General features: G+C 39.6%; 1 protein-coding gene across 2 annotated transcripts; it reads left to right on the forward strand.

Annotated features, from left to right (window-relative positions):
• Positions 1-4983: 4983 nt before the first annotated feature.
• TC2N (tandem C2 domains, nuclear) lies at positions 4984-20798 on the forward strand. Of its 2 annotated transcripts, XM_009707152.1 has the most exons (11): positions 4984-5050; positions 5718-5948; positions 9188-9352; positions 10897-10988; positions 11614-11689; positions 12737-12837; positions 14383-14499; positions 15368-15559; positions 17456-17570; positions 18046-18245; positions 20595-20798. In XM_009707152.1, exons 1-11 carry the CDS (start codon positions 4984-4986, stop codon positions 20703-20705), a joined length of 1467 nt encoding a protein of 488 aa, XP_009705454.1. In that variant the 3' UTR covers positions 20706-20798. The 2 variants fall into 2 exon arrangements, with proteins under 2 accessions (XP_009705454.1, XP_009705455.1); XM_009707153.1 differs by lacking the exon at positions 15368-15559 and having other exon boundaries at positions 20595-20705.
• The last annotated feature ends 1673 nt before the right edge of the window (positions 20799-22471 follow it).

Here is a 22471-nt window from a genome sequence, read left to right on the forward strand (position 1 = left end):
TGGCAAGCTTGAGCTGGCTTTCTCCACAGGGCAGATCCTCAGACATTGCAGTGTGTTGTGGCTCCACTGGGGCTACTGGAGCTGTAGATACTTATGTCATTCGAGAATCTGTCCCAAATGTTTAATAACAATGGATCATCCCTGTTTATGGTTATTTTCTTTTACATCTGCTTTGTGAGGACTTAGTGCTACTAGAAATTTTGCTGTGATGTGTTTCTGGAACACAGATCTGAGAATGCATTTTATACATTTATGGCTGGCAATAAATCTTATAACATTTGAAACCTCTGGTTCAGCCAGCTTTCCTAGTTTGAGATCAGCAATTTCACCTTTGTGTCTATTGCATAGTTTTAAATGTGTTACCTGGTCAAGTCCTATGGAGCAGTGCTGTGACTACATGCAGGAAAATAGATCAGTAGCTTACAAACTTGTTGCAAAACAGACCCTTTCATCATAAGGCAGCAAAGACCTGACATTTCTTTTCAGATTGCTTTCAGCTTTTTATATTTAATATTGGGATCATCCGTTTTCTATCATGTTCATTTTATTTAATGAGTTGTTGAAAATATTTACTTTCTTCTCCAAACATCTCTGTCTTGTAATCATTCTAGAGGCATCTGGAGCTGAAGTCTTTGATACTCTGTTTATCTGATTTTAGCTCATTCAAAATTTCTATCAGAGAAATCTGGAAATCGTTAAGATAATTTATGTTCTCCATCTAAACCCATTAAAATAGTAGTGATTCTCTAGGCTCTGTGTATGTGTGTGGCTGTTTTTTAAACTTTGTTTCCAGGATGTTCTAATAACCTTGGCTCTCCTTCTGCCTTAGTGTGGAAGGACTATTGCTGAGTTACATTTGATTATCTTATTTTGGCTTGATACTGGGAGGAGAGAAATGAAAAAGCTTACTGAAATTGGTGGAAAACACTAAGAAAGAGAGAGAATTTGAGAGAGAGTGACAAGATCTGGGTTCAGTTCCCTCTTCTGCTGCAACTGATTTGATTTCTCTATTTCAATTTTTTTGTCTGGAAATAAGGATAATTCTCCTTTTCCTCCTGTCCTTTCTCAGTCTAATATCTCTAAAATGGACAATGTCTTTGATGCATGCACATTGCATAACAAAAACTGACCCCAAAACTTAGAGATAGGGTCAAGGAGTCCTAACTTCTTGTTAAGATAGATGGTGTTGCTGGGAAGTCAGTACTTTGGAATTTGGTGGTACACCTAACAAATGTCTTTACGGTTCAGGTTTATTTGGTAAATTTATTCCCAGATAAATGTATGTTAGCACAACCTTTTAACAACTGTTAAATGACATACTGAGGATTTTTGGGTAGCTGACACCAGCAAAAGGTTCGGGCATGGGCAGAAGTTTAACCACTGATAGAAATGTCAGCTTCTGTCAAGATCATTAAATACTTGTTTAATCTTCTACAAGATTTTTGTTCATTTTCAGTTAATAAAATATACAACAGAACCTGCTAAATTTCTCTCTGTCCCACATGGTTAAGAGAAAACTTTTGCAAGCAGTGAAAGTTGTATAACTAACCGTAGGCAACTTGGGAAATACAGATAGAAGAAAATAAATGAACTGGGAGCCAAGCCATCTCATTTACTGCCAGGATTGCTCTTCTGAACTAAAACAAAAGAACAAATAAATTTATCTCTGTAGCTTGATTAAGTGAATTAAAACTTTAAAAAGTAATTGAAACCATCCATGTTGTGATTTCATGAACAAAGCAAAGTATTCTCAGCAGAGTGAGGGAGCAGTGTATCTAGATGGTCTGTCCCTCAGCAAATGCTGTCATTTTTTGGTAATGTGGCTGTGGTTTAAGTCTAGGAAGACAAGCACAATTTTTGTCATTGAAACCATTACATTTGTAAGCTTAAAAAAAAGTGTAAACAGTGTTCTAGTCTTTCTCTTGGAACTTTCATTTCAAAATACTGTTTTTAAGCTTAAACTGAATTGGAAACTCCAAGCTATGTGTCTATATACTTTGGCATTGGCTACTGATATTACCTTGCCTACAAAACAGTAATCTGTAAATAGTGTTCTCTCTGGTCTGCAGTAGGCAGCAATGAACTGCTTTGTATTTGTCTTCAGATAGAAAAAAATGTATGAATGCTTGCATATTCATAAATGGGGGGAAAAAAGATAATGGTCAAAGACTATCACAGGTTATTTGGTCTTACTGTGAAAAACACGGTCTTTTTTTAATGATAGAAGTATAAAAGATACGGAATTGCATTATTACTGTTACATCCTCAATACCCGTATTTAGCCCTTTCTTTCTAGGTAAGGCACTCAAGCCTGTGATGGAAAGGCAACTGCCTGTGACAGATGATTTACATTTGTCTATTTGCTCACATTAATGGTTCCAGCTAAACAATTCTGGGGAAAGAAATTACTACCGTGAACTGAATTCTCTCTGATGCAGAAAAAATGATTTTTCCATTTTATGTAGCTGGAAGGGAGGGCAGTTACTAACATTTTGGTTTCTTCACCAGCAGTAGCGAATAAATTCAATCTGGACATTTTGAGATAAAAGACTGTTTTGCCTGTGCAAACTGCCACTGAGGCTTAGATACCATTGTTGCAAAGCTTAGAGCAAACGAAGCAGCTGTTTCAGCCCAGTTTAAACATGGTGAACTAGAGTAAAGCATATTAACTCCAGCTGTGTACTGGTAACAGCTGGAAAGGAAAATCACTGCAAGGGAACCTTAAAGTAAACTTTGAATTCTAGCAGGCGTAGCTATCCTGAGTGTGCCTCTGAGGGAGAAGCAGCAGTGACAATTTGATCCTTAGAAACATGGAGAATTTAATGAGAAATTCTGGTGCCTCTTTTTGTGCTTCTGTAAAGATGCAGAGCAGGTTCTGAAGTTGGTGGCGTCGCCTCTGAAGGTTTTCAATGCAGATCTCATACTGTACTTACACTCCTGGGCAATTTTGAGATCAGGGCGAGTACTGAGGGATGGATTCTGTGCAGAGTAATGGTGTCCCTTTTAAAGCAGGATTTATTGCACCCCTGCCCTGTCTGGTTAGAGACTATGCTGTAATCTCTTCAGTAGCTTTCTGTTTTCCAGAAGAACGTGTACCAGTATTCAGGCTACTTCTGAGGGTTTTATATTCGGGTCACTTGCATTTTGTTCATTTTGGTCTATTGAGCACAAAGAGCAGTATAAAACTAGAGGAAATAATTAATGTCACTTAGTAGTAAAACCCACAAAAATTATTCAGAGAAATTGTATTAAACTAAATATTCCCTCAGGGCCTTGTTGCAGTAGAATAATGGTTTACTTCAGTTTAGGTCTAATGGGAATATATTTTAAAAATTCCGTTCTAATCAGTGCTTTGTGATAGCTCATGATTAAGAATAATTCTGGAACAGTTATGTAGTTGTAATAATAAACCTTCATTATCTTTCACGCTAGTATCTTAAAGATAAGTTAATTCAAGGCTTCCTGATGAAGCCATGTGCTCTCAGTGACTTTGCAAAACCTGTAAGTTAAAACATCAGTAGCAGTGCTGAGGTGCTGTAGAGCGCAAAATAGCAGGTCGGTAAGTATATGCTGTGTTTGGTCAGTATTTGCAAATTGATACATCTATTGAGAACTTTCAGTTGCACCCTACCCATGGAAATAAACAATGTTAAGACAAGAAAGCACATATTTTCTAAGTTAGATAAAAATGTCCGTAGCTTAATATCTCCACTTGGCATCCATCAGAATTTTAAGGGGCTTTTAAGGAATAAAAGCTTTGGGGATATTGGTGTTATTTCCACAGTACTTGCCTGGTTCCCCAGCTGTCTTTGCATACACATACAAAGAAAACGACAGCACTGTTCAAGCTGCAGGTGGAAATGGCTTCTGTGCTGGAGTACGGAAGCTTTCAGCAATTTCTTGCGATTGAGATGACTGAGCAAATGTGTCCATTTTTGTGTAATTGTCGTCATCTCTCTGTGCTTCCCTCCTTTCTCTTACTTGTCTTCCCCATCCCTTCAGCTTCTGTTCATGTTCCGTTTGGTGTCTTCTAACTTCTGCAGAGTTGGAATCATGTCTTGGGTATGTTCTACAAAGAACCTTGTGTACTTTAGGTACATGTAAAAGGCCTAGACTTAGACAGCTAAAGTTTTGGACAGGAGGCAACACAGCTGTCTGTGTCCCACTGAAAAGAGAACATAAGGATATGAATAAAGACATTTAAATGAGGCCAGTTAGTATTGTCATAAAGTTCTTTTAATGTTAACCAGCTGTTACAGACTTGTTCTTGTTCTTTAGTAGATTACATGCCTCTTATTTTGCTGGAAGTCAGTGCTGTCTATTTCTGTATGCATAGCAGACAATTATATAATAAACCAGGTCTTCAGTTTCATGTGTATACAATTATGAGAAAGCAGTAGTTCCTCAAAGAAGGCAATTTTGGCATCATTCATACAGAGTGTTTTCAAATGTAAAGTATGGAGTATGTTGAGTGAAAAATGTAAACACCTATGTGAAAATAGTACACCACTAAAAGAGGATAGGAGAAACATGAACAAGGGAAACAGAATAAAAAGCATACCTTGCAAATGACGACAAGACCACACCAAAACAGCTGTAAAGCTGAGTAAACTCCAAAGCCCAGTGGCACACAAATGCAAGGAGAATTGTAGTGTTCCTGAGAGACAGGGACTTGAGTGGGTCACTGAAAGTACTTGGATGCGGTACGTTAAAATTATTACCTCTTTCTTTTGCTTTTATATGAAAAATAATTTGCCAGAGTGAGAGAAATCTGATGGCTCTGATCCTTTTATGACTGAAGTAACTTTCTCACTGACCCTGGGACTGTGTCCAATAAGCAATCACCTAGTAAATAACTCATAATATTGCATTTTTATTTCAGTTATTCCCATCTACTATGGTTTGTTTTATTGTGTTTTTCAGGTTTGATAGCTACGCTGGATCTTTGTTTCTGGTCTCCTCTAAACTGGGACACTGACAACAATGGCAACAGAATGTATAAAAAACTGCTGTAAATGGTGTTTCTGCATGGAAAAAGAAAAAAATTCTTGTGAGTTCTGACACAATGACATTGACTAAGGGTTTTGCTGTTCTGGCTTCATTATTGATGAGATTCCCATTAATAAAATGACTGTCTCACCACTGATAAACTTGAATTCTTTTACAACATGCAAAATTCTTTCCATACTTCGAGTTGGAGATTGAAAACATGCTTGTTAGTGTTATGAATTGGCATTGGAACTGAAAAATAACACTTGTCTGAAGTCTGCTCCTTGCAGCCTAGAATGCTGTCCAAGAGAGACAGCTTTTTTACCCAAGGTTGTGTAAAGGTCTTGTACCTTTCAGACTCTAAGAGTGAACGCTGCTTTTTTTTTGGTTTTAACCCCCTCTGGATTTGCTGTTAGGATTTTCTTTGGTATCTTAGTTGTTTGAAGAACTTTTCTATGATACAAGCGTACCTCTTGTAAAAATTCAATAAGAGCAAGGTAGCTATAAATGTAGAAGCTTGAGCAACAAAGAGTTTGGATCAGTACACAGGTGTCATGAGGATAAATGTCTTTTCCAGGTGTTAGTCCTGAATGATGGTAAAACTTAATACTAGCAGCCATTAAGTAATGTATCAAGCACAGATCCTGTTAAATAAAAGATCTGTTCATAGTATTGTTCAAAACTTAACGCACGTGTGCACTGTTTTTCTTGTTCTTTATTCTTAGCAGTTTCCATGGTACAGGAGTCTGAAGCAGTAGCCACAAGCAAGCCAACTATTGTAGAGAAGCCTCCATTGTCTTCTGTGTCAGTGAAGCGTCAAGTTGGCTGTTCAGAGGATTATCTGCTTTCTAAACTGCCCCTGGATGGTCAGGAGGTACCATTTGTGGTCCCTCCATTCAAATTGGCTTACGTACAGCCAAAGAACCTTCCTAGCATCTCACATGCTGGAGTGATTCAAGGTAAAATCTGAACAGCATTGCTGAAACAGTTGCATAGCTTCTGCTACTCCTTGAAAGTTGTCAAGTATTCCTACTGAAAACATATGTTTGCAGAACTTTTCTAGAAGCCTGTTCTTGTTTCTTTTCTCTCTGGACACCCAGAGAAGTTTTGGGAAGGATGTCATTCTACTATGAATCTCTGTGATGTTGCATGAATAAAACTGAAGGGGAGGATTGCACACCAGTACTCGCACTCAAAGTAATGGAAGACACATAAAGGAAACAGAAGCTTTAGTAAAGAATTTATTGGAGGCAAGGAAAGAGCTAACACATCCCCAGCATCCACATCACTCAAGTAAAGAAGGAGGGTGGTCTGGCTTTCATCTTTAGTGTACTGATATGTTTTAACATACTAACACATCTTCATTTTCAAATTTTGCCAATAGATAGCATGTGCTACTACATGGCAGAATTTTCTGCCCCTACTATTTCCTGCTCTTTTTGCTGCTCTTTGGGAGGCCAGGGGTCACAGATCTCAGTGGTATAAGGTTGTACATGATACTCTGATTTTTGCTTCACAACAATCTTGTGCTTCAACCTCTGCCAGTTAGTCCCATGCTCAAACTGCCAAAATGATGTACATGCAATTTAGGCACAGTGGCATTTTGAAAGATTAGGAGCCTGGCCCAGTAACATGAGTTACAGGGCATATGCTATGGCTAGGCTCTTTGTCCTGCCAGGAGATGCCTAGAATTAGATAAGGGAAAATTTTGGCATGGGCATACCTGAACAGTTGTTTTCTCTAGAGTTGTTTTGCCTCAAGGATGTGGTAAGCTGGTAATATGCTTTTAGTCCCATGTGATTGTATTTCTTTTCTGAGGCTGGAAACTTTAATAACTGATAAAAGCCAACCACATGTTGCATAATAACTAATGCAGTACTACCTAACTTTTTTGTGTTTTATGTGGTTTTGCTCACACCCTTCTCTTCTCCCGAGGTCCTTGCTGTTACTTCTTTCCTCCTGCATGCCTATTGCCAAACTTCCTCCTCACCCTTGCCCACCCCTGCTGGTAACACTGGCACCAGAGCCAAGCTAATCAGCCTGGCAGAGCTTTTTGGTATAGATTGGCCATTCTGTGCCCAGTCTTTTTAGTGGGCTTTATTTGTGGTCTGCCTCACCAGACATGGACAGGCAACCTAATAGTTGGAGGTAGAACATGTGAGGCCCTCCTCATTTCTGACCCTGACCTTCAGCCTCCCCACTTGCCTGCTACTTCAGTAGTTAGTTCTTTTAGGTCCATACTTGGACAAGGTATGGAAATGCAGGACATGCTACTGGTAATCCACTTTCTTACTGTGTCTGTGTTCAGGCTCTGCCTTGCTTTGTCCTGCTTCATCCTCAAGATGCTGTACAGAGAAGTCCATCAAGGACTCTGAGGCACAAGTGTTGTCCAGGGAGAAGGAAGATGTGTCTAACAACCTTTAGATAAATGTTTTCTTTGTTCATGCTGTTCTATACAATCTTATCAGTCAGTGACTTATAAACCAGTGACTTGTCTTCATTGGGAATTCTGCTTCATCATAATTTCTGAAGGACCTGGTGAACAGAGTGGCCCTTAGGATATACAGCCAGTAGGTCTTCTGGCAGGATGACCTGATCCTTCATAATTGTCTCTCTTGAGCACATATTTTAAATTCTTGAACAAATATTTGAAAAGTGGCTCTTATGTCAAGTAGGCAACCTCCATTTCTCTTTCCAAATATAAATACTTTTTTTAAAAGTACAGCTTTTTAGACCTTATTAAAGTTGTGTTTAAAAATGCAAAGTTTACTTTTTAGGGAAATTTACTAAATACAATGAAGCGTGCTGTCATTCCTTCTTCACATTAGCCAAAGCAGCAACATATTCAAAAAATGTATTTAGAGTATTTGCTACTTAGACCATTGTTAAGTATACATAGAACTCCAAGTTCTGCTCTCAGTTCCACTCCATTTTCTGTGTACGTCTCACCATTTTCCTTCAGTGAAACAGGACGTGCTCTGTGTTCGCTCTTGGCATCCCTTTTGAAAGCATTTAAGTTCTGGCAGCCTTTCTCTTCAGTACTCACTGCAGCGTGTCTCATGCTCTCACAGAAGTAAGCTAGCAGGAATAAGTGTGCTCCTGGTCTGGAACACTGGCTTTTCCATCATCTACAGTGTAGCAGTTCTTTATGGCCTCACTTCTAGTGTTCACCCTAATTTACGTCATGATCAAGCCCATTATACTTGAATTCTTGCTTTATCATCGTTCCATCTCACTGTTTTAGTTATTCTTTTTTGCTTACTCTACTAAGACCTGGAGGAAAGGATTTTACAGCAATAATAGTTTGCCTCCTATGGTGCAACACACTTGCAGAATTGAAGGCACTTTATAATGGGGTAAAGAACTTTTTAACAGATAGGTTGAAGTCCAGGGAGGTGAAGTGAGGGAAGCAAATGTCAGAGCTTGGCAGAGTCCAGGTCACCCCATCCCCATTCTCTAGTGTACTGTTATATATGGCTTATTTTCGCTCCAGACAGACAAAATGAAGCACTACAGCACTGTTCTTTGCTGTTCTGCTGACCAAGGCATGCTGGTTTTTTTCTGAAATGATTATAAATAGAGGAAAGAAAAACAGGGTAGCTGTGCTGTAATGGCGTGAGTAAGGGGCTGGGATTCAAGCATTCTCAGATCTGTCTACTTGTGCCTCAGCCAGCAGTTCAAGTCATTTTGGACCAGTGATTTTACTACTGACAGATTTCCTATGGAAATTGGATGACAAGGAGACTGCAGTCACAAGCTGCATTATCTTTCCATACAAGACCCTCCTGAAGGTTTGGAGGTCCATTAGCTGAGTGGAAATCTCCTGGGGGCAGGTAGCCAAATAAATCGGAGGTTTTCTGTACACATGGCCCTACTTTTTCTGTTAATTTCTGTCTTGCTGTCTGTCTTTGGAGCCTTGTGTATTTTAACCAGTTAGGTGTTTATTGTGGAAATCCAAGACGGAGCATGCATAGCTTTCTATGGCCAATTTAATTCCAGTGTTTGCCAGCACACTGTGCAAATCTGACATAATGTGTATGTGTGTTTTCTTTACTTTTTTTTTTTTCCCTTTTCCTGAAGTAGATAATATTGAAATATTTTGTCCTTTGCCCTGAAGGCACTCTGCCTGCCTTGTGAAGCCAGGCAGCATGTGTTATGTCTGGAACTCTTGCATTTGATGTTTACTTGTGCTCTGTAGAATCTGCCAGAGCCTCATTTGGTGACCGGAAAGCAGAACTGCACGGCGTGTACCAGTGGCCCTGCTGTGACGTGTACAACCCATTCTATTTGGAGCATCGGGTTTCGCCAGATCTGATTAGGCGCTTCCAAGCAAAATCAGATAATAGGAAATTATATGGATCAGGTGAGAAGGACCACACCCTTACTTTTCTGTCTTTCTCCTTTTCCCAGGGTTTATAGGTAAGAGAAAAAAGCCATTAATCTACAGAAGACGTGTTTGATTATAGCAGTTCTCAAACTGGTCTGTATGCTACAGACACTTCTTGGTTGGTGAATCAATCTGTGGAGCCAGCTCTGCTTGATTTCCCGCTGCGCTGTTACTTTCTGTCCTTTGGGGGCTTAACAAGGTTTGCATGCATCACACAAATGTAGAGAAATTGGCAAAGCAAGCTACAGTAGCTGCCTCCGAACCAGGACAAGATGCAGCATTGGAGATTCCAGCTACCAGTAACAGGAGTGAGGCAGATGGAAAAAGGAAGTCAGGCAGTATGTTGAGTGGAGGAATGCCTGAGGAGAGAGGAACAAGCACCAACAAACATTCAGGAGCAGATGATAAGGACAGGTGCAAAATGGAAAGTGATGCTATATGCCAGCTTTTCTGTAGGTTGCGTTTGAAGGTGCAGAAATGTCCTCACTTCTCATTGCGGAAGTGTGTTTAAGAACAGGGAAGGGCTGTGAGATAGTAAAAGTTTAGATAGAAAGTGTTTGGCTACCTAGGTAAAAATTTTCTTCTGTGTTCTTTCATTGGTATATGTATACTATAATGAATGCTGTCTAGAGTAAAGTAGATGACTAAGTGTTGCTTGCTGTAAGTGATTCCTAAGGCAAATGCATTCAGAAAACTCATACACTCGAAGGAATGTACACACCTCGCTATTGAATTGGAAGCTGGCAACATCATGCATTTTTAAAGATGTTTTTAGAATGGTATGGCATGCTTATTTTACAGCTGGGGGAAATATCTCAGTCTGTGTCCTGTTTTAAAAATAATTCTGAATCACCATAAAGACTACATGAAAAGACTTTTTTTTTAAGAGAACAAAACACACGCAGAATTTTTAGCAGCCTTTGGCGCATATGGTTTTGCTAGGCTTTGTAAGCACCTGTGGTGGGAGCCAAATGAGTTTTATAAAACTGTCCTGAACATCTTCCTTTTGGTTCATCATCGCTTTTTCCATTTTTCTTCAAGCTAAGTAAACACTTCACTGGTTTTGTCTGAGTAAGCTTAAACACAAGAAAGGTCACTTAAGTGTGTCTAGACCACAGTTCTAAAATGCCTTCTTCCTCCAGAGTTTTTTGACAGCTGTTCCAAAAGCTAGATGATTCTCTCCATGTGCACCTGCTAAAAAAACCATTTCTCTTGAGAAAATAACTTTGAGGCAGGCCCCCATTTTACCAGTGCTATCAATGTGACAAAGCAAGTTTGAACTATTTCAAAGATGGAATTGATTAAGATATTTTAATGGCTTGGTCTCTGCATTTTGTCACGTCAGGAGAGTGTTTTGGGAAAGGGAAGTGAGAAAAGGTGCTGATGTCCTTCCTTAGATGTTATTTAGCTAGATTTCAATTCTACCATAGGGCTACTTAAATTTAAAAAAAGCTTCTTAATTATTTTTTTTTCTAGCAATGATGCTTACATGATTTGTATTGTTCTCTTTGTCTTTTTAGTTAGTGATTTAAGACCTAGTGCTTTGCCTGGATCATTTGATGTAAGTCGTTCGATGTTTGATCTCAGAAGTCCACCTCATCGATTCATGAAGGTGAGTTCCCCTTGTAACTTAGGTTATACTGAAAACTCAGCTTACTTGGTGTATCTGTTCCTGTTGCGTTGTGTTTTCAAAGTAAACACGGAAGGGCATTGTACTGTGCCCTGGAAGGACTAGAGGGAAAAGTTCAGTGTCTTGACCAACTTCAAGAGGCTCTTTCCTGATGTCTCCTCTGACTACTGCTGTCCTGGCCCAACAGGGCTGTTGAGAAATTTGAGTAGGCTGTTAGGCAGGACAAGACAGACAAGAGGTGGTGGTTCATTGTCTTGTGATTTCTCCCATTGGCTGAAAAATGGAACACTAGAAGTTTCCATTGATGCAAAAGCACTGCTTCCCACCCCCCCGCCCCCCCCAAAAAAATCATCTTTTACATAGAGATGAAGTTGCATATATATCAGTGAACCAAAAAAATTTGTGCTGGCTGTATGTGTCCTGTATTAGCTCTTTGCATCAAAGTAGTAATTCCATGCTGCTGGATCAACAGATTAGTAGGGAATGAGACAATTATTTGAAATTAGGTGTTGTTTTGGTTTCATCACATCTTGTCTGATGGTAGAATCTCTCTGGCTTTTTGCATCTGTTGCTCAAAATGAAGTGCCTTTTTTTTTCCCCGCCTCAGAGATATGATTCATTCTCCAGCGTACCTAGCAGTACCTCTTCCAGGAAGGATTCGCAAGGCAGTAACAGGAGTCTGGGTAATGTTTTGTTTGTTTACCTTGTAATGAAATATTTCCCTTTGCACTTGAAACATTGAGCTGTCTCTACTGTTGATGTGGGGTTTTTTTTAATATTTTTTTTTAGATGAATCTGATTAGTGAGTGAGTTTGGAGATTACTTTGCAATTTGAAATTAAGAGTTTTGGATGTGCACCTTCCTGTTGTCAGGAGATTGAGCAAATGAGCCTTTGAGGAGTTCTCATGCTTTTGAAAAAAATCCATCCCTAGATTTGCTACCCCAGTGAACTAAGAAATTACAGATGTTCTGTTAGGATAGAATGCAGCACCTTGGTCACAGCTCTAGTCCTCTTTCAAGTATCAGTATTTTTCTGTGGGAAGTGCATCGAATCCAATACCCGTATTACACTGAGAATTAGGCAAGAATATTGCATGCAAACCTAGCATCTTTATTTATGAAAGAATGCTGAAGAAGTCAAGATACTGCAAAGTAAGCCCTCACAAATTAATCAAGTCCCCATGAAAGTCACCCTGCTGGAAGTCAGAATTTCACCCAGTCTCCTCAAAAAGAAGACTGGGGGACAATGACCTAGTTTCAGTCATGACAGGGAAATGCTGTATACTGAATGGCTCTTCTGACTTAGAGAAAAGCATAATAGTAAAATGTTTACTAGGCTGGAATTAAAATCTGAGAAAGATAAAAGCAGGCCAATTTATAAACTCAACAGTGAAAGTGATTAAAGGAAGCGATAGATTATAAATGTGTTCTGGGTGTCTCAGGAACATGCTTTTTTCTTTCTAAAAGTTGTTCCAAATACAATAGAAATTATTAAATTTGATAGAGATAACTGAGGTAAACGTGAAGGTTTTTAGCTATGCAGAAGTTTAGGCTACAGGACTTCATGGATATTTTGTCCTTAAAATGTAGGTGTTAAGATCCTGCAAACTTATTTTGAGAGAAGTTTTCAAAGATAGGCAGTGCACCTAGTAATGAGTTCCCTTATTCTTGGAATGAACTTTTAAGATACTGCATTACTTCTAAAAACACTAATTGGCTTTCTTCCATAGATACTATTACATTATCAGGTGATGAACGAGATTTTGGAAGACTGAATGTGAAGTTGTGTTATGTTTCTTCTGTAGAACAGATTTGGATCACAGTTTTACATGTAAGCAAATACAAATAACTTTATTATTATTACTCAAATGGCTATTTTACTGTACTTAGTGTTAATTCTCATTAAATTTGTCTCTCTGTTACTTTAAGGAATACTTTTAGGAGAAAAAGAATATTACGTGTCAGATTTAATATAAACAAACTTCAGTCAAATGTAACACTGAGCTTCATTCAAAGTATATTCCTCTCCTTTATTTGTGTTTTTCCTGTTGCAATCTCTGTTCTTCTGCAGTCGATAGTAAAAAGTAGTATAAAACTCTATGTTACTCTACATAAGTTCTGATTGTGGATTGAGGAACTGTTCAGCGTAGATAAGAAAGCTGAGCTGGTCATAGGCTGGTTCTGCTGTGGAAATTTTCCTGTGGAAATTTGGAGGCTGCAAACTGGAGCAACTTTGGAGGCAGCATTTAACTGACTTCAAATATAAGAGCTCCTTCAGGACAGAACCACATTAACACTTCAAGGACATAAGCTTCTTGTGGCAGTTTTGTTAGCTAATGCAATACTGTTATGCTGGCTGTTTTATACATGTCCAGGAACTGTGAATAATTTTTAGGCAATGGAACTTTGAGTAGTCAGGAACCTCTTAACTACATCAAGTGATAAATACTACATAAGGGATTTCATGATTTGTCTGTTGTCAAATTCATAGAATCACAGAATGGTTTGGTTGAAAGGGACCTTAAAGACCATCTAGTTCCAACTCCCCTGCCACGGGCAGGGACACCTTCCACTAGACCAGGTTGCTCAAAGCCCCATCCAACCTGGCCTTGAACACTTCCAGGGATGGGGCATCCACAGCTTCTCTGGGCAACCTGTTCCAGTGCCTCACCACCCTCACGGTGAAGAATTTCTTCCTAATACTTAATCTAAATCTACTCTCTTCCAGTTTAAAGCCATTGCCCCTTGTTCTGTCACTACAAGCCCTTGTAAAAAGTCCCTCCCCAGCTTTCTTGTAGGCCCCTTTAGGTACTGAAAGGCTGCTGTAAGGTCTCCCTGGAGCCTTCTGTTCTCCAGGTTGAACAACCCCAACTCTCTCAGCCTGTCTTCATAGGAGAGGTGCTCCAGCCCTCTGATCGTCTTCGTGACCTCCTCTGGACTCCCTCCAACAGGTCAATGTCTCTCTTGTGTTGGGGTCCCCAGAGCTGAAGGCAGTACTGCAGGGGGGATCTCACGAGAGCGGAGCAGAGGGGGAGAATCTCCTCCCTCAACCTGCTGGTCACACTGCTTTTGATGCAGCCCAGGATACGGTTGGCTTTCTGGGCTGCAAACACACATTGCTGGGTCATGTTGAGCTTCTCATGAATTGCCACATAGTGAAATCATTAAAATCTACTGAATAACTTTCTATCCTGTGGTTGTGAAAATTATTTATTAAATGATCTGAAGTGATGCAATCAGTACACTGACTCTGATTTATATTCAATGTTACAGGAATTATGGATTATTCTAGAACAGTGTAGACGACTCTGCTTCTAAGTTGTCCGAAGGCCAGTGTCTTACATTGTCTAAACTGACTGTGTTTTCAATGTTGCAGTGCAAAGACCTGAGCTGGCCTTCCAGCTGTGGGGAAAATCCTCGTGTCTATGTCAAGGGAATTCTCACACTCTCCAAACCAGTGCATTTCAAATCATCTGCCAAGGAAGCATGCAATGTAAGTAGTGGCAGGGAAAACACCAAGAAATCTTTTTCCCCTCAAAAATAAAAGTGAAAGGTAAATAGATTTTTAAAATGGACCAAGCATCCACTCCTATGCTATGTTTGCTGTGATAGTTGCCTAGGTTTGGGTTACTTCCCCCTGCCCCCAACTTCTCAAAATCCTATTAAAAGCCTTGTTCCACTTCCTTCCCCTGTATCCTTTCTTGCATTGTACTGTTGCCCTCCTTTTCTCCCAAGTCTGCAGGACAGATACACTCAGAGAGGACTGAACCATGAGCTGCTGGTCTTGGCAACTCAGTGGTGGGGGACTGGAGGAAGACTGGGCATACCTGTAGGTGCACATTCACCCAAGGGAAGGTAGATGATGTACTGCCTCTCGCTAGGGCAGGAGACAAAGTTCATACTTCCTCTCTACAGAAAGCACTAAGAATTGGTCACATGGGACAAGACTCCTGATAGTGGCAGTAAAGGAATATTAAGGGGATGGAAGGTAAAGTAGCATAAACCTCCCATCATGTAAGTCAAAGGTGAAAGAAAATAAAATTAGCACGAGAGACTAAAGCAAAAGGCTACAGGAGAATTTGCTATGACAATGTCTATGTGCTGTTGTAAAGCTCCAGAAGAGATGGCCTCAACTCATTATCATCGTGAAAAATAATCCAGAGCTTTGTCCCTGCCAGGCTGTGACAATGAGGTGGTGACTCTGTGGGGGCTTACCACTGTAAAAACACCCTTTTCCATGATGACCTAAAATGCTAGCTGGGAGCAGTGGCTCTTAGGACCAGGAAGCCTTGGTTTCTAGGTTTGGGGCTTAGTGCAACTCTCTTACAATGGTGATGTTACCCCTCTGTTTTTCTTTCTAGGACATTGAATTTATGGAAACTTTTGTATTTGCTATTAAACTGCAAAGCCTGCAGGCTGTCAGATTGGTATTTAAAATCCAGACGCAGATTCCCAGGAAAAAAACAATTGGAGAGTGCTCCTTGGCACTGCGGGAGCTCAGCTCAGAGGAGTCAAGTCATTGGCTGGATATATGTCCTCCTTCCAAAGCACCTGTAAGTGCCAATACTGCAAAAGTATGTTGTTATATCACCTAGAAAGAGTTGCTGGAAATGAAAGTAAAATAATTCAGTACTAATTAACAACAAACAAGGGTTTTCTTCCCCCCCCCCCCCCTCTTCTTGGGGAAAGGCATTGTGATGGGGAAAAAAGTGCAGACTTTTGAATTCTGCACATAGCTGTTCTGGTCATAAACTGCAGCTGTTTCTGGGAAAAGAGCTAGAGCAAGCTCTTCCACACCATGGCCCGTAGCTTGAGGGAGGGGCATGCTGGGGAAATGTTCAGCAAAGGACACTGGGTAATTGCCTTTTCTGACCAAAAAAGCATCAGAAGATCCTTAGGACTCACAGCAAAAGCTCAGAGCGAATGGAATCTGCTTTTGTGGTGGAAGAAGAAGGCTAAGATCTTCAGTGGCTTGAAACTGCAGAAATAGCCATATATTTAATGTTCACATTGCATGCTGTGAAGTAGTAATTCAGACAGTTCATTTCCATTAGTGTAATAAGAAGCAGGTGGTTTTCACAGTGGGATTTCCTTTCCCCCTACCCTCACTTTGTTTGTTTCTCTTACAGATTGTGTCTAGACATTTGTATTTTCAACCAATTAAACTTGAATTAGCAATTCAAAAGCAAATTTTATCTAAGTGTGTCTGAGTAATATGAGTGATACTCTTGATTTCTAACATAAGTTATACTTGACATTTTTTAGTTCTAACAAGAATAACCATATTGCTTCAAAAGCAGGAAAGAGGAAGGTGTTTTAGAAACTGCTTCATCCCAATGTAAATTCCTGAATCATCTCATAGTTATTCTCTCTGTGTTGGCTTTCCTCACCATTATATCCAAGAGCCCTCCAGACATTGCTGGAATTCATCCCTATACTACCCTGTGAGGCAGCAAACTACCGTACTTACCAATACAGAGCCAAAGCTCAGAGTGGAGTACGTGGCTTCCTCTCAGGGTTACACGGAAATTTGTGGCTGAGCTGCAAAGAGAATTTGGGTGTCTCTGATGATCTGGAGCCCGACTTCTCTTTATCTGACCTGTTGCTCTTGCTTGGTGCATTTTACTTCACTGACATGGCATTAAAACTGGAAGGGAACAAGGACTAGCATTTAAATGGAGGCTGTCAGGAAAGCTGAGTCTCCACTGGCCTCCTCCTGCTGTTTTTACAGTATTCCGAGTACATTAGTATCTGACGGCAGAGTAATGAGGATGCCTCAAAGCAACTTTGCCACTAGCAAATATTCTAAAAAAAATTCAGACTGGAGATCCCAGTACATTCAGAGTGTGGGGGTGTGTGTTTATGTGTGCAGGCATGTAAAACACAAGTATTTGCCTAACATAGGCAACTGCACAGCATGCAGTCACCCTAAAAATTCATGACATTAAGTGACAGGGCCTTGTATCTATGGAAAACACTGTTTATATCTCCATATTGCAAAATTCAGAAGTGTGGGAGGAGAAGTCGGAAGGTTTTTGTGTTAGTGGAGCATACCTGGTCTCTCACTTCCACACCCAGGTTTAGCAGAGTTACAACTGCATGTCTGCTTTTCCCTGTATGTGTCTGCTCTTACCATTGAGGAATCTTTCCGAGGTGAAGACTGAGGTGTCATTTATTTGCCCAGTATCTCTGGGTGCAACCCATGAGGGCCATATGTGCGCTGCACGTAAGCAGTCCCTCAGTGGAGCACATGTACTGCAGCTGTGACAAGTGCAAGATGCACTTACTTACTGTGCATCTGCAGGTTGTGTATACAATACATGCTTATGTTTCTGTCCAGGAAATCCCAGATAGAAATGTGGGAGCCCAACATATGACAGAATTCCTGTGTTTCCTGAGTTTATAAGCAACTTAATCCAGATGTTATGGCAACATTCTTTTGCTTGTAGGTGTGCCGTGCAGAACTTCAAGTAGGAACTTGTTTTCAAGCAATAAACAGGAGGATTCAGTTACAGATTCTTGAAGCACAAAACCTTCCAGTTTCACCTACACCACTGTCTTCAAGTAAGTTACATCAGCTGTCTCATGCCTCCTGTCTAAAAGCATATGTAACAGGTAAATTGCTGCTCGAATGGGCTGGCAATTCATAACATTCCTTACAAACCTCAGACTAACATATTGTGCAGTAGATTTTCATTGCCAAGGCTTGTTTCCACAGATGTCTTACTTGATTACTTTTTGTTTGGTTTGAAGCTATGTGTTTATGTATTTTGGAAGATTTTTATCCCAGTATTAATCCTGACATACAAGAGCATTAGCTTGCACTTGCTGTTTGGATGCTGTGTTAATCAATTCAATATTATTGAACACACTCTGTTTGTGTGACTAGTCAGGAAAGCTATTGTACAGTTCTTTTGGCCAGACTTTTAGGAAATTGTTGCAATTTGAACCATACATGTGGATCTTGTCAGTTCCTTTTTTGGTGTGTTTGTGAGTAACCCTTTGTGTGCTATGCCTTTTTCCCTCCCTTTTGTGCTAGATTTCTTTGTGAAAGTTGGAATGTTTAGTACAGAAGGGATGATCTATAAGAAGAAGACTCGTCTTCTGAAGTCCACTAACGGCCAAGTGAAGTGGGGAGAAATGATGGTTTTTCCAGTTAGCCAAACTGAACAAGGAATTAGCTTTCTCATCAAGCTCTACAGCAGAAGCTCAGTGAGAAGAAAACACTTTCTAGGACAGGTTGGTTTCTGCTAACTAGCATAACATCCTTTACTTAAAATCCAGTTCCACAGGTTTCTTGGTATGAGTTTTAAAATACTTTAAAGAAGGTGAAATATAGCAAAATAGTAAATTCTAATGAACTCTTCTGGATGTAACCTAAGAAGGAATAGTACTGGGCTCTTAAACGCACACTGATATCAGAATGGGAGTTCACATCAGATTTTTCTTTTAAAAAGAAATCCTTAAGTCATTTTTGTGTGGAGTATTACTATGTGAAAGATTCCTTCCGACAGACAGACATACAATCTCCTCCTTGTCTCGAGGCTTTCTTAAGAAAACAAACATAGCACTCACAGGAGCTGCACAACCTACAATGTACTGTACAGAAAGGGGGTGTGTTGGCTTACCATACCCGATACACTTACAGACAGATATGTGTAAAGGAAATATCAACAGCTACAATATCAGACTACCTTCCTGGACAAAGCAATGCTTAAGTCAGCACAATATTCTAAATATATATGATCAAGTGGTAACAGAAGTGACCAAACACAAAACTTTTTTTTTAGTTGAGTGCTTTTTTTTTTTTTAAAAACAGTGGAACTTCAGGAGTATCTCATTGAAAGCATTTATGTGATCATATTTACTTAACCACCATAAAACGTGGTAGTCTGGTCTCTTTTTATTCTCTTTGTCCTCTTCCCCTGGTTGTTCTAATTTACTGTCATCCTGTCCCTTCTTTCTCTCCTTTTCTTCTTGGTATAGTGAGCCATAGCTTTTCTTAATGCTCTGTGCATTCCCTGACCCAGCTAGATTTAGTAGCAGAATTTTAATATATACATAAATGAATATTGTAGCATTGATTTTGAGACTCCAACTGTAATGCCCCTTGTCAGACAAAGGATTGTGCTATCCTTAGTTACAGAAAATGGTACTGTCCCATTCTGGTGATATTTCTTGTGCCTGCTGAAAATGTGCAGTTATAGAAGATGCTAATGTGCTATAAGAATGACATGGCAGCAAGAGTTATGTGAAGTTCCTCCATTTTATGGACCCTCATGTCACATATGTTCCATCTTTCTCTGATTCCTGTTGGTGGAATTGGATTTGGAATAGGAAAAGAAAAAAAAAAAATGTTCTTTTTAGTTGTTCTACCTTGGGGCGAAAATAACTGGGTATGATTTTGCAGTCACTTAGCAATACGTGAGGTCATCTCAATCTGACGAGTCACATTTAATCATGGATCTTATTTTTAGGGGCAGGAAATGAACTACTTCTTCTCTTCAGAGGTTATTTGGAAAAGGTTGTTTAGCTCATGCAGGCAGACATTGCCACATAACACATGAAGACATAAAATATGGTTCAGGGAAAAATGTACTGTGAGCAATTGGCTGGGTAGCTGGAAAAAAATGAATATAGCTGGATCTATTAACTTTGCTCTTCAGAGAATGATGTTTAATTGGATGCTGTTCTAAGCAGACAATACTTAGATTAGGCTGCTTTTACAGGCGTGTCTTTAATCATGAGCAAGATGTATATTGAATCTTTGTGGATGAAACATCAGCTGTCTGTGGTATTCTGGAAGACATTATTCTCACTTCTTGAGGACTCATGCCTCAGCAGTGTAGGCTAAATGTACTTCATGGTGAAGGTTTCTGAGAAGTCTTAAAAGGACTCATTCTTGGAAGACTTGAGGAAATAGAGTCCTTTAAATAATGATACCTACTTACATAAGCAGAATTCTTTTGGCAATGGAGGCTGGTGATAATGTTCAGAGGGAAAATTTCCTACTTGTACCTCATTTCCTCATTTAATGGCCACTATCCATTAATTGAATACTGAGAAGAAACGGACTCTTACTACGTGACCTTGTGTGGTATGGGCATGTTAGTAACCTCCGTGGAATGCAGGTTTGGCCCTGTCTGTTGGACTGTGCAATTTTAAATGCTCATGAAAACACTAGACAGCTAGATTAGGATGCCAGATGGCTTTCAGCCAACTGGAGTTTGAATGCATAGAGCCATCGCTGGCCCTAATGAGCCCTTGACCCCAGCACGTGCATTTGAATGGAGCAAGGAATGCTTGACTTAAAACATCTTATTAAGTAGAGAAACATTAGTATGTAGTGAGTTCTCTAAACTATTTTAGAGGCTAAACTTAAACCCAGACTCCCTGTGTTCCCAGCTGAAAGCCAAAATATGTTAGTCCTAACAGAACTGTATTTGTTGCTTTTATGCTTGGGTCACAGTCTACATGTTGTATCTCATTCTAAACTTCCATGGTAGTTATTTAGAACTACTAAAGGCTGGGTCTCTGTGTTATATTAGGTAAACTCAATTTTACTTTTCTTTTTGTTTCTTACTGCAGATCTGGATAAGTTCTGATAGCAGTAACAGTGAAGCAGTAGAGCAGTGGAAAGATACTATTGCCAACCCTGAAAAAGTTGTTGTTAAATGGTACAGCATTGGTCCATCTTGAAAACTGGAGATGAAACTGAGGACTGATTTTTCTACAAAGATGTTCCTACACTGTTGAAAATAGTATAAATAAAAAGAAAAATATTGTCTACACAAGTTCTTCAGAAGTTCTCCACTGCATCACACCTCCATGGTAACTGGGACAATTCAATTTCACCAAGAGAAATACTGGTTAAATATTATTAAGAGGAAGACTTAGGAAGTGGGGAAAGTGCTCATTTGATTTTAAAAAATCCACCTTGAAAAATACATTTTTGCCCCTTTCAGGCTCCATAAGAGCACAGAAATCCAGTTTTGGAGAGAAGCAACTTGAATCAGCATCTTCTTCACTAGTCACTGATGTCATTCTCATCTGCAATCTTGTCTTCGGCAGACGCCAGAGTCCATGGGAATCAGTCTGGTCGGTGGCTTGATCCTAGGTACCTCTGAGCCTCTGGGGTTGCACCAGTGTTGACACCATTTGATCAGAGTAACGTGTGCCTGAGTGAGTGGGAAAGCTGTGGCACTAGCAGAAGGCATAAAGGGAGCTACGCAATAAGGCAGTACCCAAAAGCTTTTCTAATCTCCATCTTTGATGAAGGGTTGTTCAGTACCCTGACATGCCTGCAGCTTGGGTTTTCCCCCATCCTTCTGTCTAAACAGAGAGAGTGAAAGATAAGAGTTTCTCTCGCTAACTGTGATCTTTGTAAATGGGGCCCTCCAGACTTGCTCTGTTTTAGTGAATTCTGGTTGGAATCAATCAAATAATACAAAGAGGCAACGGCCCTGCCTAGGATCAGGGCCAGTATTTTAAGATAAATCACCTTCTTACATAGAATTCTTATATGTAAACCAGTTCCTATCTAATCAACAATGTTCTAGCATTTGCTTACATTGCTAAAACCCAGACCAACATGTATGAAGAGTAAGGAAATATTTACCGACATAAGTGCTTTTTGATATTAATTAAAATGCAGCACAGTAAGGGACTCAGACTTTGTTTAAAAGAAGGGCTACTACTGCCGACATATTTGTTACATGTGTGGGAGTATATTTTTGTTACTTGTTTCTAGCAAGAAGAAATTACCATATTTTTATTGCAAATTATAATTTTCCTACAAAGTCCTAAGATTATTTTTCTATTATTCCCCATATTTTCAAGGGTTTATTCACAGTTATTTTTAAGGCAGGAAAATATCATGTATATAGTTGATAATATATACATCTAAAAGCACAGACCTATTTGCACTACTTTAACTACTGGATTTAAAAACATATATTCCATTAAATCCACTGCTTACACGTTTACTGTTGGCTGCCTGGACTGTCAAATACGTATGTCTGTAGAGACACTGAATAATTGTATCCTTTTTATAACTTGGATCCTGTTCAAACATCTGACATGAAGTAGAGCAGCAGTGAGAGCACTCGCTGCTGGAAGGCAAAGGAGCAGTGGGAAGCAGAGAACACTGTAACAGGAAAGCACATTGTATTTAAGCATAGAGCTGGGAGCATCTTTATTTTAACTTTTTTGACTTTAGTAAGGGTCAAGAAAAAATTCAGTCTCTTAGTTTTGTTTTTTTTTTTTTTTCAGCTGATAATTGAAGCTTTTAAATCTTCGACCATCCAGATTTTTGTTGTTGAAATTTAGTATTTTGAAAATGGGCAAACAAAAGGATTTTCCCAGGCTCTTACACGTTCTGCTTTTTGACTAGTTTTTATAAATGAACTGAAGAAGTTTTTGCATGTTAGTCAGAGAACAAACATCAGTTCTAGCTCTTACTGACA

Source organism: Cariama cristata, unplaced genomic scaffold (genome assembly GCF_000690535.1).
Source record: "Cariama cristata isolate BGI_N322 unplaced genomic scaffold, ASM69053v1 scaffold21769, whole genome shotgun sequence".
In the NCBI taxonomy this organism is placed as follows: domain Eukaryota; kingdom Metazoa; phylum Chordata; class Aves; order Cariamiformes; family Cariamidae; genus Cariama; species Cariama cristata.